Here is a 16,132-nt window from a genome sequence, read left to right as displayed (position 1 = left end):
GATTTTCTTTTTCACACACACATATCCAAGAAAGATTAGAATTCTGACAAAGATCATTAACTAGGTGTCTGTGATATTCCAGGCACCTTTTTAAGTGCCTTCCATCTTTTAACGAATTTACTCCTCAGGACGACTCTATGAGGTAGGTACTATTAATTATTCCCATTTTCCAGAACAGGAAAGTACTGCATAAGGAGGTGGAATTACTCACCCAACCTATCATAGTAAGTAGTGGAGCATGGATTCAACTCATTGGCTATGGAACCAGCAGCCTGAACTTCTGCATTATATTGTCTTTGAAAGGTGGAGAGAGTAACAGGGATATGGTGTCCTTTTGTTTCCTTCTTTCTCTAGTTCTTATTTTCTAAATTCTCTACAATTAAAATGTAATTTTTAATCAGCAAAAGGAATAATTTACAAATGTCCTGATGGAAGCTCTATTCCCAAGGTCATTGTCCCAAATGCGAATCCAGATCTTTCTTTGGTGGCGGCAACGCTTCCCTGAACGTCTGAATCAAGAGAAGAAAAATCAAATCGGGAGGAGGAGACGCTCCCCCCCCCCAACTCAATTTAGGTAATACTAACTGAATTTCCCGCAAGAAAAAGTGGCAGCGAGATCCACCCTCAGGCTATTCAGTGCCTCCGAATTAAAGCAGGCGGGGTGGCCATTGCCCCACACACATATCCATAAAGACGATATAGGAATATAGAGTTGGAAGGACTGGAAGCAAAAGCCCGGGTCTCAAAGTAAAGGCCTTTCCTTGTGGGAGGACAACACTCCCACCCGGGCCAGCTGAGCGACACTGGGTTTCTCCCGCTCTAAGATTCAGCCCAGGCACGGAGAAAGGGAGTGACGGCTCTGCAGCCTGCTTGAGGGCTCACATTAAAAAACCGGAAATTCTAGGGACGCGAGTGAACCTCGGTTAGGAGGAACCATTTGGAGGGACAAAGATTTGAGTATGCAAAGAGCTTCGCCAAAATGTTCAAGGCTCCCAAGGAGACCTGTCGGTTGGCTTCCCTGCTTACTTTTGCCGCTGCGCTGGCATCAGGGCACATGAAACATCTCGGTTCGCTCCCCGCTTAAAGATCGACTTAAGGCCTCCTGAGAGGTGCCCACCCACCAGCTGCCGCCAGCTCAGCGGCACAGAACTGGGCTCGCGGTATTTCCCACTGCCACGGCACTCCCACCCCCCGCCCGCCCTTTCCGCCTTTCCTTCTGCCCCGGCTGAGCGCCACGCAGGGCATCCACCCTGCCATTTAGCACCTCGGCTGCGCAGTGGTGGGTGGTTTCCCAAAGCGTGTGCCCTCGCAGCCACTTGCGCTTGCCTCGCCAGTTGCAGGGGCACAAGTCAAAGAGGCTTTTCCCTCCGCGATCATCGTGAATCAGCAAAGCGCTGCAGAGGAGCGGCGTCTCCTCCAGCAGAAATTACGATGCTGGGGGAAGGGCACAAGTGGAGTGTTGCCGGAGAATTTCCAGCCCCTCCCAACATGTCCCTCTCTGGGACGAAGATATGGGGCGGGGGTGGGGGAGGTGTTGGCTGGATGCTGCCGGTTGAACCTAGGCGCCAGGGGGGAGCCTTTGGAAACAGAGACCCGTGTGGGGAATGGCAGGGGTGAGCCGACAAAGTGGACTAGAGTACGGATGGGTAGAAGGACCTAGGGAGCAGGGGGAGCTGAGCGGGTGCGCCCCCGGGGTGGGCAGCTCAGCAGTTGCAGGTGTTGCTGAGGGAATGTGGGAAGGAGGGTCTGGTGTGGGGGAAGGGAGGAGAAAAACCTAAAAAGGAGGATTTCCCAGCCCAAGACTTCCAGTTTCGAACATGCAAGTTCCCAAGTTCAGTTTGAGAAGTGAAGGGCCGCTTGGCATTGGGGAGTCTTGGAATGGGAACGTTAGGGGAATACCTCCCGGAATCGCGTTCTCCCACCCATTGCTGTCTCCCTCTCCTCTTCCTCCTCCTCCCCGTCCTCTTCCTCCTCTTCCTCTCCCCATTCCGCCTTCCTTCAGCTTCAGTACGCTTGTCCACGCTCTGTAGTGCGGACTCCCCTCCAGGGCCCGCGCCTCCAGTCGCCACCGCCTCTCCTTTGACCCTTGGCACTAGGAGGCCAAGCGGGACAGACGGGAGGCGCGGAACGGGAAAACCGAGCGCTCAGAGCGCAAAACCTCGGGACCCTTCACGGCGCACCGGTCCCCACCCCGTTAGCCGGACTGAGCGCCTCAGTGGCCCAGACTCCGAGATCCGGCTCGGTTTGAGTTGCAATGGATGGACCCCGGGGCTTAGAGCGCACAACGAAACGCGCTAAATTGTACCTGTGCGTGGCCGTTCCCGCCGCCGCCGCAGGTCTATCCCGGGCCCGAAGCCGGCGCCCGCCTTCTCGGGAAATTCTCTGGAGGGGGAGTGCGAGGGGAAACCACAGTGGCTGCCTGCTAGCTCAGGGCTGGCGCGCACACGCACACGCCCAACTTTGCCGAGACGTCGGCGCCCCCCGGGCTCCCCCGCGCCCCCTGCGGCTCGGCATGCTCGGAGACCAGGATCTCTCCAGGTCTGAGATAAGGTGTCCCCCACTCCCACACTTGCGTCTTTGAGAACGAGAGGGCGGGGTGTTGGAGAGAAGGGGAGTAACGCTACGGATTCCCGGTTCACAAACACTCTACGCCCTCCCGCAGGGGCGCCCGCTCCAGCCCCGCCGCACCAGGTCCCCCAGACCCGCCAGTGACGACACAGGGAGGAGGAGGAGGAGGCAGGGCGGAGAGCCGGGAGTCCGGGAGCTCCACCGACTGACCAGCAGTACCCGCACTTTTGTTACTGGGGGACCGGGGGGCGCGGGTTGAGGGGCGCGCAGCAGAACTGCCCAACCCCAATACACTCTGGAGCGACCCTAGATAAGGGCAAGAAGAAAGGTTCTCCACGGACGCCTTCTGGGTGGACGTGCCCCAGACGCACACTCGGACCCCGTGGTCCCGCGGCAGCTGCAGTGTTGGGGATAATTTAAATGGCTCTTACTTGAGAGGAGGCGTGATTTCCACGTTCGAGCGTCTTCGCTCCCCACCCCCTCTCCGCACCAGCCAGTGCGCGCCACCACCTGAGCCTGGCGAGAGCCGGGGCGCACGCAGTCTTCAGCCTCCTCCTTTCCGCCTCTGGGGGTACTTGGCTCTGAGCGGGTCCACCCGACGCCCCCCGGGAGAACTCTTTACTTTTTGTTTGGAAAATCAGGGCCATTTCTTTATTCATCTCTGGGTCTCCCCGGAGGAGGACCGGGGAGGGGAGGGCGTGCGAGGCGGGCCGGGCCGGGGGAGGGGAGCGCGGGGAGGGGAGGGGACTGGGTGTAGCCTGGAATTCTCCGTCCTCGTGTTCCTAGGCTGGCGCGCAGAGTCTCCCCGAGATAGCGCCGCCGCCGCTCCCCGCGCCACCCCGTCGTTGGCCTTGGGGGTCGGGTGAGTGGGGTCATGACGCGCCGCGGGGGCAGCTCCGGGCCCCTCCCGCGCTGAGCCGGGACGCGGCCCCGCCGCGCGGAGCCCCTCGGGCTGGGAGGCGGCGGGGGGTGGGGAGGGCGCACGGGGTAGGGCGGGGTGGGGGCGGCGCGGAGGCCGCCAGGCTGGGGGGCTCTCTGGGCCGGCGCGGCCGCGGGCAGGAGGGCGTGTCTCCGGCCCGAGGGGACCCTCCCGAGGCGCGGCGCGGGACTCCCCGATGGTGGTGCCGCGGCTCCGGGAGAGCTCCGGGTCTCGCCTCCGCCGCCGCCGCCGCCGCCGCCGTCGCCGCCGCGGGCGCCACCACCGCCGCCGCCGCCGCCGCCGCCGCCCGAGCCCGCGCCGAGCGTGCGCCTCGCCCTCCTCCCGCGCCCGCTCTGCTCTAGGATGCTGCGGCAGGTTCTGCACAGGGGCTTGAGGACGTGTTTCTCCCGGCTTGGCCACTTCATTGCCAGTCACCCGGTCTTCTTCGCCTCGGCGCCCGTGCTCATCTCCATCCTGCTCGGCGCCAGCTTCAGCCGCTACCAGGTCGAGGAGAGCGTGGAGCACCTGCTGGCGCCCCAGCACAGCCTCGCCAAGATCGAGCGCAACCTCGTCAACAGCCTCTTCCCGGTCAACCGCTCCAAGCACCGACTCTACTCGGACCTGCAGACCCCCGGGCGCTACGGCCGGGTCATCGTCACCTCCTTCCAGAAAGCCAACATGCTGGACCAGCATCACACCGACCTGATCTTAAAGGTGAGAGGGGGGCGGGCGCGGGCAGCCTCCACGGGCGCCGCTGCCGCGGCTGGGCTGGCTCCGCGCGGGGGTCCGAGCAGGGAGCGCCGCCTCTCCCATCCCAGGCGGCTGCCGCAGGGGCTCCCCTGCACCGCGCGCCCCTCGGAGGCCGCCCGGAGCCTCCTAGACTCCTGGGCGGGGAGCGTCCGGGTCCGGGCCCGGCCCTGCCCTCGCCACTGTCGCCGCCACCCCGGCAGCTGCTGCAACAGTTGGGGCGGCGGCAGCCACGGTGCTGTGGTCGGTGCGCTTGTTTTGGTTGCAGTGGTCTTGCGGGTGGGGAGGCTTGGGGGGTTACTGGGCCAGGAAGGAGCGCAACAAGAGAAGACATTCTAGAAAGTCCTGGTACTTGGAAACAAAATATTACGCTTGTGGGGGGGGGCGGTATTCAGACACCCTCCTCTCCCTTCTCCCCATTTCTTTACTCCCTTCCTGTGGCCTTTGGAGTGATTTCGGAAAGGCTGCTTTGAGGGGCCGTGAGGGGGCAAAGGAATGTGGGGCGGGATGGTGAGGAAGAGGCCTCATGCCCAGCCAGAAAGAAGTGTGGTCCCCGGCGAGGATGTGGGGCTGCCCCGCCGCCCTCTTCCCCAGAGCGAGGTGGCCATCTCTGTCTTCCCGGGGTAGGAAATGATGTCTGTCATTCGCAGTTATTTCGCCTTGCACAGTAGCTCCCTTCTTCTGAAATGCCCAAACTTCTTTGGGAAGACAGAGATTTGGTTAATCCACTTTTATTTGGGTGCATTTGGGCGTCAGGGTGAGGGGCAGAGCCAGAAGGGTGAGGACAGAAGCCAGGCTATGTGGCCCTACGGGGAGAGCACAAGAAACCAAGCAGCTGGTTAGAGGGTAACACTCTTGGAAACAGGTTGTGCCGTCAGCCCGAGGTGGAAATTTGATGTGAAAAGTGAGGTTAATGGTGATAACTTTCAAGAAGTTCCTTAGAAAAGCAGAGGAATGAGGACTAGAGATGGTAAAGTGGAGACCTTCAGAGAGGAAAGCAAAAATAGGTGAGAATGTTCCATCCAAGTCCCCAGTGGGAATTGTGGGGCTTGTTTACTCACGGTGCCCCTCTGCGGAGGACTGGTGAGAACCAGTCCCAGCTGGAGCCCTGGGGCAGAGGCACAAAAGGTGCTGGTTTTGTCAGGGTCTCAGTCCAGATATGGGATTAGACGACACTTAGACTTCTAGTCCGTTTGTGCCAAGGGGAGGCAGCCAGGGAACCTGGGGAACTGTCTCCTCTTTCCTCTACAGGTAACCCTCTATCCCTGGAGACATGCTCATTTTCCTGTGTTATTTCCTTGCCTCTCTCTGTTGAGGTGATACCAATCAGCAATTAGGAATGAGGGGAACCTGAAGAGGGACTCAGTGGAATTAGGACCTTCCCACGTCCAGGTGGCTTGTGATATTTTCAGTGGCACACACATCATCACAGAACCTTAGTAACAGTGGTCCGGAAATACTTGCTTTTCCATGATTATGCTTCTAACCTCGAAGTGTTTTTTTTTTTGGGGGGGGGGGTCCCAATACTTCAGTGAACATATTCTGACACACAGTAAAATACTGCCCCAAATGCTTCCTCAAGAAAACACGTAGTAGTTTCATCACAGGCTTAAGGAAACTATAATTTAGCCAGTCCTGACAGTTGGAAAGCTGCCCCATGTTTTGATAGATGATCTACTAAATGATGTTTCTCTTTGTATTTATTTTCCCCCGAGGTGATGTTTCCACTGGCTTTTTTTCCCCCCTAACAAACCGTCACGCCACTGTGACGGGCAGTCACCAGTTACATTCACTCTCAAGGTTAATGAGACATCAACAGGCACATCAGACCTCTTTTCAACATGACTGTTTCTCTCCTATTTGATTTGGATCTGTCCAGGACACAAAACCATATTATCAGAGAAAGTTGGGTCTGGAGAGAGGGAGGCTGTCTTTGCCTCCATGGCTAAAGGGCAACTTTAAAGGACAGCGGTCTTGTCAGTAAATTGTTTTCAGATTTGAGATGGTTTTTCATGTGCGAGGTGTCTGGGGAAAATCAAAAGCAAGTCAAATAGTGGTCAGAAGCCATTTCAAGCTGATGGCTCTCTGGTCAAATGAATTCATACAGTTTATAAAAACTCAGACCTAGGAAACTGAGGGAATTGCCTCAATTTCACATATCCATTTTGCCTTTCCACTTCCAACTCCTATATCTGGTGGGTGTGGAGCTGGGGTCCAGGAAAACTCCAGCAGTCATGGTGATTTAATTGGGGGGTGGGGTGGAGAGCACTTATCATTATTTTCCTTTCTTTCCATTAGATGAAGATTTGTCCTTTATAAAAGGTGTTTGTAGTCAAACAGTCCCTGTTTCTGCCCGTACTAGTGTTATACTGATACTCTGCTGCTGGCATCGAGGATGGCCCTGACAGCTAACACTGCACACAGCACCATCCGGCTCCTGCCCATTTGATGGCATCACATTTGAAACAAGGTGGACAGAGCATAAGCAGGGTTTTATAAGGCTTCCTCAGGCCCCGTTACGAAACCAGAGGAAGGACCTTGCAGGGCTGTGTCATTTACTCCTCCCAGTGCTCTGCAGTTGTACCCATTTTATGAAGGAGATCCTTCTTGGGACATTAGTCCAGGTACTTTCTGAGCAAAAATAGACTGGGAAGCGATGACGACAAAACCCAGGTAGATTATTTTTTTAATATAATTGAGTATCACAAAGAAAAAAAAATGTCCACATTTGAAAATCCAGCTGATCTCACTTGGAGAAGCTTTCTCAGATTTGTGCAAGTGACATAGTTGCCATCCTCAGACTCTGCAGCATAGATTTCCACCCCAAACTATGAGGGGGTGACTGTCCTTAGCAGTGGTTTCCTCTGAAGTCTGTGGGACAAAGATGTAATTTGGGGTGAAGGTGGGTGAGACACGATGGTGCTGGTGAAGGATCAACGATTAATTTCTGGACATCCTTAAAAGTCTTCGTTTCTCTAGAAGATTAAATTTAGTTCATTATTGTATTTTAGCAGAAAATCCATGATGTTCATCCCAGAGCAAATTTCAGAGCAGCGCCTAATGAGCTTTTATAAATATGTTTCTTCTTGATCACCGAAAATGAAGTGTAAGAAGGTCTTATTGGTAATTGATCAGGGCTGTGACCAAGACAATACTTGATATATCCCAGAATCATCCGTGTAGAATGAAGAACCAGTTTAGCCCAGTCCTTATAATAACGATATCACCTTTATGCCACTCTGTAAGTTAGAAACACATAGTATGTTTAAATACAGCAAGAGCCTCAGGGTAAAAGTGCTGTGATCCCATTTTACAGATGAGAAGTCTGCTCCTTAGAAATTAACTGATTTGTCCATGAAAAGAAGATGAGGACAGAAACAGGACCTGACAGGGTTCTGACTCCCAGTCCAGTACTCTTCACTATAATTTACTGCCTCCCATTTGATAAACTACTCGAATAACTTAAAATGTACATTTTCTAAGTCCAAATGAAATATATTTGACTGAAGTCTCATTCTGATCTCATAATGTTGTCTTAACAGTGGTAACTGAGCCATGAGGACATTTTCTTGACTGATTCTGTCCAGTGTCAGTGAAAATCCACATAGAGAAACTCTAAATGCCCAAAGTGAAGTGTAAGATATCTGGAATTAGCAATACACAAGAGAGAAAGAGATAAAATTTTCCTGGAAAAATCTCTGGGTGAAGCTGTTTCCTCTTTGAGCCCTGCTCACCGTCCAGGTGGATTTGACTCCAGCGCCTGACACAGTCCCTGGCACATTGTAAACCCTCAATAAATACTTGTCAGATGGACCTGCCCTAGTTTATTCAGACATTTTTGTGATGGGTGAAGACAACTCCATAGAAACTACTTTGAAATGTATTTTCAAAATGACATGTCCTTATTTTTGCAGCTTTACAGGCAGTTTCTAGGCTTATCTTTTGCCATGATACCATTCTTCCTTCCTTGATATCCTCTGTTATCCTATTAAAACATCTTTCAGTTTTGAAATTGTGTGTGGGGGGTGCATTTCCTTTATACAACTTCTTCTTCTTCGAAGGAACCTCATAGGATATTGTATTCCAAACCAGTGGAAGGACACATCCTCACTATGCAGACATTCTTCCACTTACAGGAGAATCTCATTTTGTTCAAATATTGAGTTTCTATTTTTTTTTTAATTTTTATGTTTGAATACATTAAATAGAACTAAGTTGTAAAACAAGATTAACAGAATTTAACTTGGAACTAATTAATTCAGGCTTTCCAAGAAGGGCAGCAGAACTGCTAGCTCACGGTCCTAGAGACTTGGTAGCTGGATCCAGATCCCAGGCGTTTCCAGATACTGTCTCAGCACTTGTAGTCACTGCAGGAAGGGCCATCACTCCTCTCTCTATAGGCTGAGGATGGGCCCATTCCAGCCTACTTTTTGAGTTCAGGGGATGTTTTTATATTTTTTTAAATATTGTAACAAAAAGAAACAAAAACAAAGAATATGAGGCAGAGATAGCATGTGGCTCTCAAAGCCTAAAAATGTTACTCTCTGGTCCTTTACATCAAGAAGTTCCCATACTGTCTTCCAACCCCCTTTACTGGAGCAGTTTCTGGACGAGAACACTGTTAAGTAACCTGGAGGGCAGCGGTTCTCACCAAGGGGTGGTTTTGGCCCCCAGGGGACACTTGGCAATATTTTTCACCATCACAACCTGGAGTGGGCTGCTGCTGGCATCTGGTGGGTGGAGGTCATGGATGCTGTTAAACATCCCACGGGCATAGGACAGCGCCCTGTGGAAAAGAATAATCTGGCCCCAAACCCTGCTGGAAGGGGTTCCTTTGTGTTCTCTGGTTTTATTAGGGTTTTTTTTTTCCAGCTGCATTGATTACGTAAAATGAAAAAATGCCAAAGAGAAGTTCACATCTTATAGAACTTTGGCTGGAGACAAATACTATGACCTCTGAGGAGATGCTTTTTTGGGCGGTTGGGCAGAGATCTGATTCTCCGTAATCCTCCCCAAGATGGAGTTCTCTTGCTTTCTCTCACACCTCTGTCCTTTATAGTCTAAACCCTGCTGGAGAGGAACCCAAGAAACCGAATGCAGTCTAGTTGCCTGCACGGCAGAGCTGCTCAATGCACCCTGGGCTTGAGACTTGTCAGAGCATCACCAGCAGGCCTGACCCTCAGTCTGTAGCAGTCACCCACTATGCTAGGCTTCTCCTGACAGCAGGTAAGACCCCACTGTGAGCGGCAACCTGCACAGGAGGCAGGAGGCAGTGCTTTGTTGCCTGGTCCAACTGCTTGCCTTTTCTGAACACGAAATGAAAAAAGAAAGAGCCCACATCCAAGGAACAGTGGACCAAAGACTCCTGGGTTTGGAGGCCATCGTAAAGATCCTCTCTGCAGATGCTGACACTGGAATCTGCTCTTAGCATCTGAGGGTGCTTTTTCTGGTGACAAGTACTATGGTGACTGGAGCGGCCCAGTCCCTTCGGTGAATGATCTGAGTGGCAGATACTCTTAGAAAAGATTAAGCACGAGCCTGAGAGGGCAGCATCTATGCATCTCCTGGGCCAGCCAATTGCCTTTTGCATTTTCATTTTGCACTAGGGGAAAATCACGGAAAGACTGAGATCACTATTCGTTGTCCTTTCATGTCATAGGAGGAGCATCACAATAATCCAAGTACGGTGTCATCCTGGGGTTGTCTGACTTCTAAGCATATTTCTGTGGTGTGAGGAGTATCCTCAAATACCCACCCTGCCTGTCTCATTTAGATTTGGGGAGCAATCTCTCACTTCCCCATGCAGGTGAGCACTGGGGACAAATCTGGATAAACTGCTCATTTAAACTGAAATGTAAAAATAAAGCTATAGTGCTAGAGGAAGCCAACCTTTCTAATGACTCATAGTATCTTAATAGATGCCCCATTTGAGTAAGAGAAACATGATTTTGAAAAATTAACACAAAAACTGAACCTCTCAGGACTCACCAGACTTGCAAGCCTCACAGAACAGCTGAGCATCTGACTGGTGACTCCGTCCACTAGCTAGGAGATGGAGAAGTAAGCCAAAAGGAGTGATTTGTCTCCTGCCTGACAGGGTACAGCAACCTTCGGCACAGGAGCTAGGGAGGTGCAGGGTGCTGGGGAATCTGATCAACTTTGACTTTGTGAGATGTGCCATCTGGTAGCTGACTTTGGGGCTCAGTGTGAGCCCCAAGTGATACTTGAGATAGGCTCAAAGCAGACCTTTGAAGTCACCTGCTTGCTAGCACATCACAGCAAGCAGGGCTGTCTGCACACATGCCCGGAAGGCCACAGAACTTCCGAGGATTCCAGCCAGACTGATTTAATGACCAGCAGGGGAGGTGAGTAATCTCTAACCTTTAAAAGACAAAAAAAGAAAGAAAGAAAGAAAGAAAGAAAGAAAGAAAGAAAGAAAGAAAGAAAGAAAGAAAGAGAGAGAAAGAAAGAAAAGAAAAAAGGAAATCAACACAGTTGTTATTTGATATGGGAAGCCCTGAATAATATGTCATGCCTTCAACTTCAGAATTCATATTTTGAACAAAAGGAGGCAATGAGGGAAGAGGGAAGCTATTTTTATCTTCTTGCTCTCTAAGAAATCCTCTTGAGAATGTTGTCTCTGGTATTTTGAAAGATCCCCATTGTGAGGTCTTCCACTTTAAGTTTAACTTGCAGGTTCCAAGTATAGTCGAGATGAGGATTTTAATGTAGGCACATACGAAATCTTGGGAGGTGATAGCCAAAAATCCCTGTGAAAAAGTGGGGGCACGAAACAGGGAGTAGCAGGCAGCCAATCAGGGGAGCCAAGGGTCCACTGTGGGCACCTGGGGCTCAGTGTCCCTGGGGAACTCTGGGAGACCCTGTAGAATAGACGTCCAGATTAGCGCACCTGTGGGTGAAGAAGCTGGATATTTGTTCCTAACTGGCTAGCCACTGTCAATTGATTAGCTGCGGGGTGGGGGGAGGCACTAAAGAAGTTTCTGACCATTCCAGATGCTGTATGTGTCCCTAGAATCAGAATTGTTGCTCTAGAAAAGCCTCAGGCAAAGAGCTGCAGTGTTTACAGTAAGAGGACTTGGGATGTGGAGGTGAGAATGAGCTGAGAGAGTCTGGCCCAAGGGTCTTATGCCCATCTAGAGTTACAGGCCTCAGGAGCTGAGGGCTCACTTTCTAGGGGATGTTCATCCCTTCACTCAACAAAATGGCCTGTGACCCCATCTTAATGAAGCTTGTGGGCAAGAATGATCCAGCATAGCTGTTTTTTCTTGGATTTGAAAACCCAGTCATTTTCATTTTCAGTTCTGTCACTGGATGGTGATAAAGATGATTCCCAACAGGGCCTGGATGCCACCAGGACTTGGGGTTTTCTATGCCAAACCCCCAGGTCTGAGTGGCCCGGATCCAGCCCTTCTTCCCTTCGTGAATACAAGAGAAGTCTGCAGGCCTCCTTCTCATAACCCCGTCTCCATACATCCACTTTTGTTGTTCTGCTCCCTAGAAATGCATTCACTCCTTACTTTGGGTCTAGCTCACATGCTTCCTACTTGAGGAGGACTTCCCACAGTCATTGCTCCTTCCTTCCCTTAAATCTATCTGGCTTACAGTCATGTCCATACTCCTTAATGCTTTATTATACATTATTATATAATCTGCTGTATTGTCACAGGATACTTTCTCTTAAACAAGATCATAAGCTCTTTAAGGGCAGGAACAATGTCTCATGCTCCCAAATTTCTCCTAGAACCTAACACAATGTGGAGTATGCAGCAGGTAGTTAATAAATTATTGCCAGTTGACAGTTTATAGGATGGGAAATGTGCTCTCCCTTCTCTATTGATTTATTTTGGTCACACTAGAACTGCTAATTTCTCAGCATTGAAGGTGAGATTCCTTTGCCCGTTTTCCCACGGGCCCCACGACTTTGCCAAATACCACAGCTGCGCCAAATCTTTCTAATTGTCTCAAGGAAAAAAAAATTCATCTCTGCTACAGAACGATCACTACAAGTGCTCAAAAAATCTTTATGATACCCAGTACTTCAATTTTGTGAGGTTTGCACTGGTGCCTTTTGTTCTCGTTCTTGTTTTGGTTTGGCATCTAAGCGAGTGGTTATGCTGAGTAAAAGATGAATTGTTCTTGGACTCTTTAATGTATCCACACATCACTTGGACACCTTGTGAAAAATAAAGACCCTGATTCAGCCCAGGATGGGAGGGACTCCCAACTCTAGATTTTTAACAGGCTCTCAGGTGATGCTGCTGGTCAGCGGAGCACACGTTGAGTAGCAAAGCTGAGACATAGCTGTTGTGGACGGAACACTGGATTTGGAGTCAGGAAAGCCCAGGTCAAGTCCCAACTTCCCTATATGACTTTGAGTAACTTACCTCATCTGCCCAGGTTCCTCATCTGCCCCTGAGTGTAACAGCGTCCTCCACACACACTGATGATAGGAACGCACTAAGATCCGGTATCTGACAAACCCATGGTAACCACAGCTTTCTGTAGGGTGTGTTAATCATTATTGCTCTTGGCCCTGAAAATGCCTGTTATTCCTCCATAAGTGCCAACTCCTCCAGAGCCACCATCGCCTGGTGAGTAAATAACGTGCAAGCATTTTTTTTTCTTTGACCCAGCAGGCCATAATGGGTGCTCAATCTACATTCTTAATACTCAGATTGGCCATTTGTTGGTTTTTAATGACTCCATTGCAGTCATGACAGACAACTGGACTGGATTCATGCTACTGCTGAACATGCAGCTCCTAAGCTCTTAGGCAGGCAGAGCTGTCAGTGGGCACGGGGGTGGGGGCTGCATTTTACCTCACCAAGGTGGTTTCTTGGGGTTCAGAACCTCATCTTCATGCTTGACGGGGCTTCACACACAAAGGAAGCCTTCCCTTCGGGCCGAGGAAGTGTCTGAGGAATCAAAAGCTCTGGGAGGCTGCAGGCTCCTGTTGCAAGGGTTCCTTCACCTCTCCTCACAGCATGCCAGACAGGGACTCTCCAGCTATGGAGGTGAGAGGGTTGCTAACTCTCCTCTCTCGCTTAATTTACATGACTACAGTGTCTCCCAGAGAAATCTTGCCGACATAAGTAGATCTGCAAGCACTTCAAAGGGAAAGTGTCCTCGGAATTGCTAGAGATCAGGAGAACCAGGCAAAGTGATCATTGTAAAGCCCTTTGAAACTGTGAAATGTAAAATTTTGCTGACTGGGGGTTTTAATCATATAGGTCAGTCCATTTCCCCTACCTTCCCCTTTCTAAAATTTCTTTTTGTGGGGTTATAAAAGAAATCTGTAATTATTTAGGATCAAAATCAAATCCACCAAAGAAAATTCTCCTGCCTACCTGGTTCTCTGTGCCTGAACTCTTCAAATGGAACTAACCTCAATGTAAGTGAGGATTAGCACTTCTCAAATTTGAATATGCTTTGGAATTCCCTGGGAATTTTATTAACATGCATATTCTGATTCAGTGTAGGTCTGGGACCACAATTCTAAGATCCTACACTTCTAACAAGCTCCCAGGGCTGCTGCTGCTGCTGGTTTGAGGACCACACTGACTGGAGCAGTGGCTTGGTAGATCCGAAGAATCTGTGTGCATCCTGACTAATTACTCAGTGCCATTTCGTTGCTTCCACGCTCTTCGGTAGTGGCCCTCCAGCTTGAGCGGGTATACCCTGGAGGGCTTGTCCAAATTCTGGGTCTCCCTCCGAGTTTCTGATCCTATAGGCCTGAGGTAGGACCTGAAAATTTGCATTTCTAACAGGTTCCCAAGGTGATGCTGTTCCTGTTGGTCCAGTGACTCTGAGAGCCACTTCTATTAAAGCAGCTCAGTAAGTAGCTGCCAGGTCTAATTTCAAAAATCCAGTCTCCCTCTCTGTAAGAACCTGGCCCACAGATATAAGTGGGGTGCAAAATATATTTGCTTAGCAGTTAATTCTGAAGGATGCTGCAAAAGCTACTGTGTGAAGGGTACTATGTAAGTCTGAAACTTTTAAGTTTGCAATTTAAGGCGAGTGTATTGGACAGAAGGCCTTCTCTGCTGCCTGTCTCAGGGCTGGAGTTTAGGGGAAAGGGGCTGAGAAGAAGAAAAGACAGTCTGAGATGGGGCAGAGGGGAGACAGAAGCCCCCTACCCACACATACATACGCTGCGGATGTTGTTGCTACCGTCACCGTGTGATTACCCAAGTTTCCTTTTTCCAGAGACTTCCCACACAGGGCCACCTGCCATTTACCTTGGCAGAAACTTTCTTTATATCAAACCAGAAGGCATGGTGGGTACAAATAGGAGCTGCCTGTTGCATTTTTGAGGCAAGGACCCAGCTCTGTGGTTGCTAGAGGTGAGATGTCCACAAGGAGGGGCCCTGGAAGCTAATGTTCAGTCTCAACTACTGTATGACATCAGTGATGTTAAAGAGAAGTAAAGTAGAACTGGAGTGCAGTTCAGTAAATAGTGGTTTAGGCATAGTGGAATAAGCACTTCAGAGCCCCCAAAGGTCTGTTTGAAGCTGTGAACCATTAATGTGTCCTTCATCAAGTCACTTAAGCTCTCTAGGGTCTCAATTTCCTCACCTGGAAAGTGGGATCAGCAACATCATCATCACAGGGTTGGAAAATAAAAGGGGATACATGTGTGAACAAAATCATAAAGTGAAATGTGCCTAAAGCCACACTAATCTCAAAATACCTACACCAAATACACACGTTTGTCCAGTGGAAGAGAACAAGCCTCTGGGTATTCCCAGGGGAAAAGACTACCTTCATCGGCTGACATGTTTCACATCACCCATCTCCTTTTGTAAAAAGTACCTGTAGAGTCAGTGACTACCTTTTATGAAGCAGAAGCTTTGCTGACATGGTCTCAAACTCCCAGATAGTATAATATTGCACGCATCTATATTTTTACTTTGAAAGACCCAATGAGAATAAAAAATAGGATATCTCCTCATCTGCTGTTTACACTTCTTTCGTCCATTTCAGAAGCTACTAGCCACATGTGGCTATTGGCCTTAAATTTAAATTAATAAAATTAGAAATTCATTCCCTCAGCTGCAGTAGCCACTTTCCAAATACTCCATAGCCACATGTACCTGTAATGGACAGAACAGGTAAAGAATGTTTTCATCATCAGAGAAAGTTCTATTGAACACTGCTGCTGATAAAATACTGATACATCCTATGGCTTAACTAATAAGCAGTGGAATCAAGATGCAAACACAGGACTGATTTCTAAAGCATCATTTAAAAAGAACTACACCAGATTGTCACCACGAAATACAGAAATAGATGAGTGAGGCATCAGGCCCTGGTGTCTGATGGCCTTGAGGCAGTATTTCAGTTGGTAACAGAGGAAGGGGGAGAACCTTCAGTTTCCACTTCAACATGTAAAGAGTTTGGAAGTTGTCACTCCCATCTGTACACTAAGAAAAACATGGACAAAATCAATGACTCCTCTTGGACACATCAGAGAACTGAGGTCACAGAGAAACTCACCCCAAAACCTGTAGAAGCAGGAACATCCATACAGACATAGACATAATCTGCTTAACTGAAGCATAATGCTCTGATAGAAATGCTTAAATGGTACTTTTGACAAACAGATGGAGCCTGAGTGTGGAATAGCATGAGAGTGAGAGACTCCTGGGAGCTACAGTCACTCTCTTTCAAGGGAGAGGAATCAGGAGGCTCATGTTTTCTTGGCTTTCATCTCCAGGAACCCTAACAGATTCCCAAGGTGAATCTCTGACAGGGAGAGGTGGAAGAGCAACCACTGTGAAATCCACCCAGTCTTCTCCATACCAGAGGCCTACTTTCTAAAGAAGAGGATTTAGCTAGAGCACAATTCTGAAACTTTTGTCCTAGGTTCCTTGCCAC

The 16,132-nt window shown here is 49.7% G+C and overlaps 1 protein-coding gene across 1 annotated transcript in view; it reads left to right on the top strand.

The window, feature by feature from the left end:
• The first annotated feature begins 3,822 nt into the window (after window positions 1–3,822).
• Window positions 3,823–16,132, top strand: part of PTCHD1 (patched domain containing 1) — a 56,449-nt gene continuing 44,139 nt past the window's right edge. Inside the window, exon 1 of the mRNA XM_077890406.1 lies at window positions 3,823–4,201. Coding sequence (XP_077746532.1) covers window positions 3,851–4,201 — 351 coding nt within the window. The 5' untranslated portion in view covers window positions 3,823–3,850. The remainder of the gene's footprint in view (window positions 4,202–16,132) is intronic.

This window comes from Canis aureus, chromosome X (genome assembly GCF_053574225.1).
Source record: "Canis aureus isolate CA01 chromosome X, VMU_Caureus_v.1.0, whole genome shotgun sequence".
Classification (NCBI taxonomy): Eukaryota; Metazoa; Chordata; class Mammalia; order Carnivora; family Canidae; genus Canis; species Canis aureus.
The sequence above is the reverse complement of the archived record's forward strand: the minus strand, read 5'-3'. Positions and strand labels throughout refer to the sequence as shown.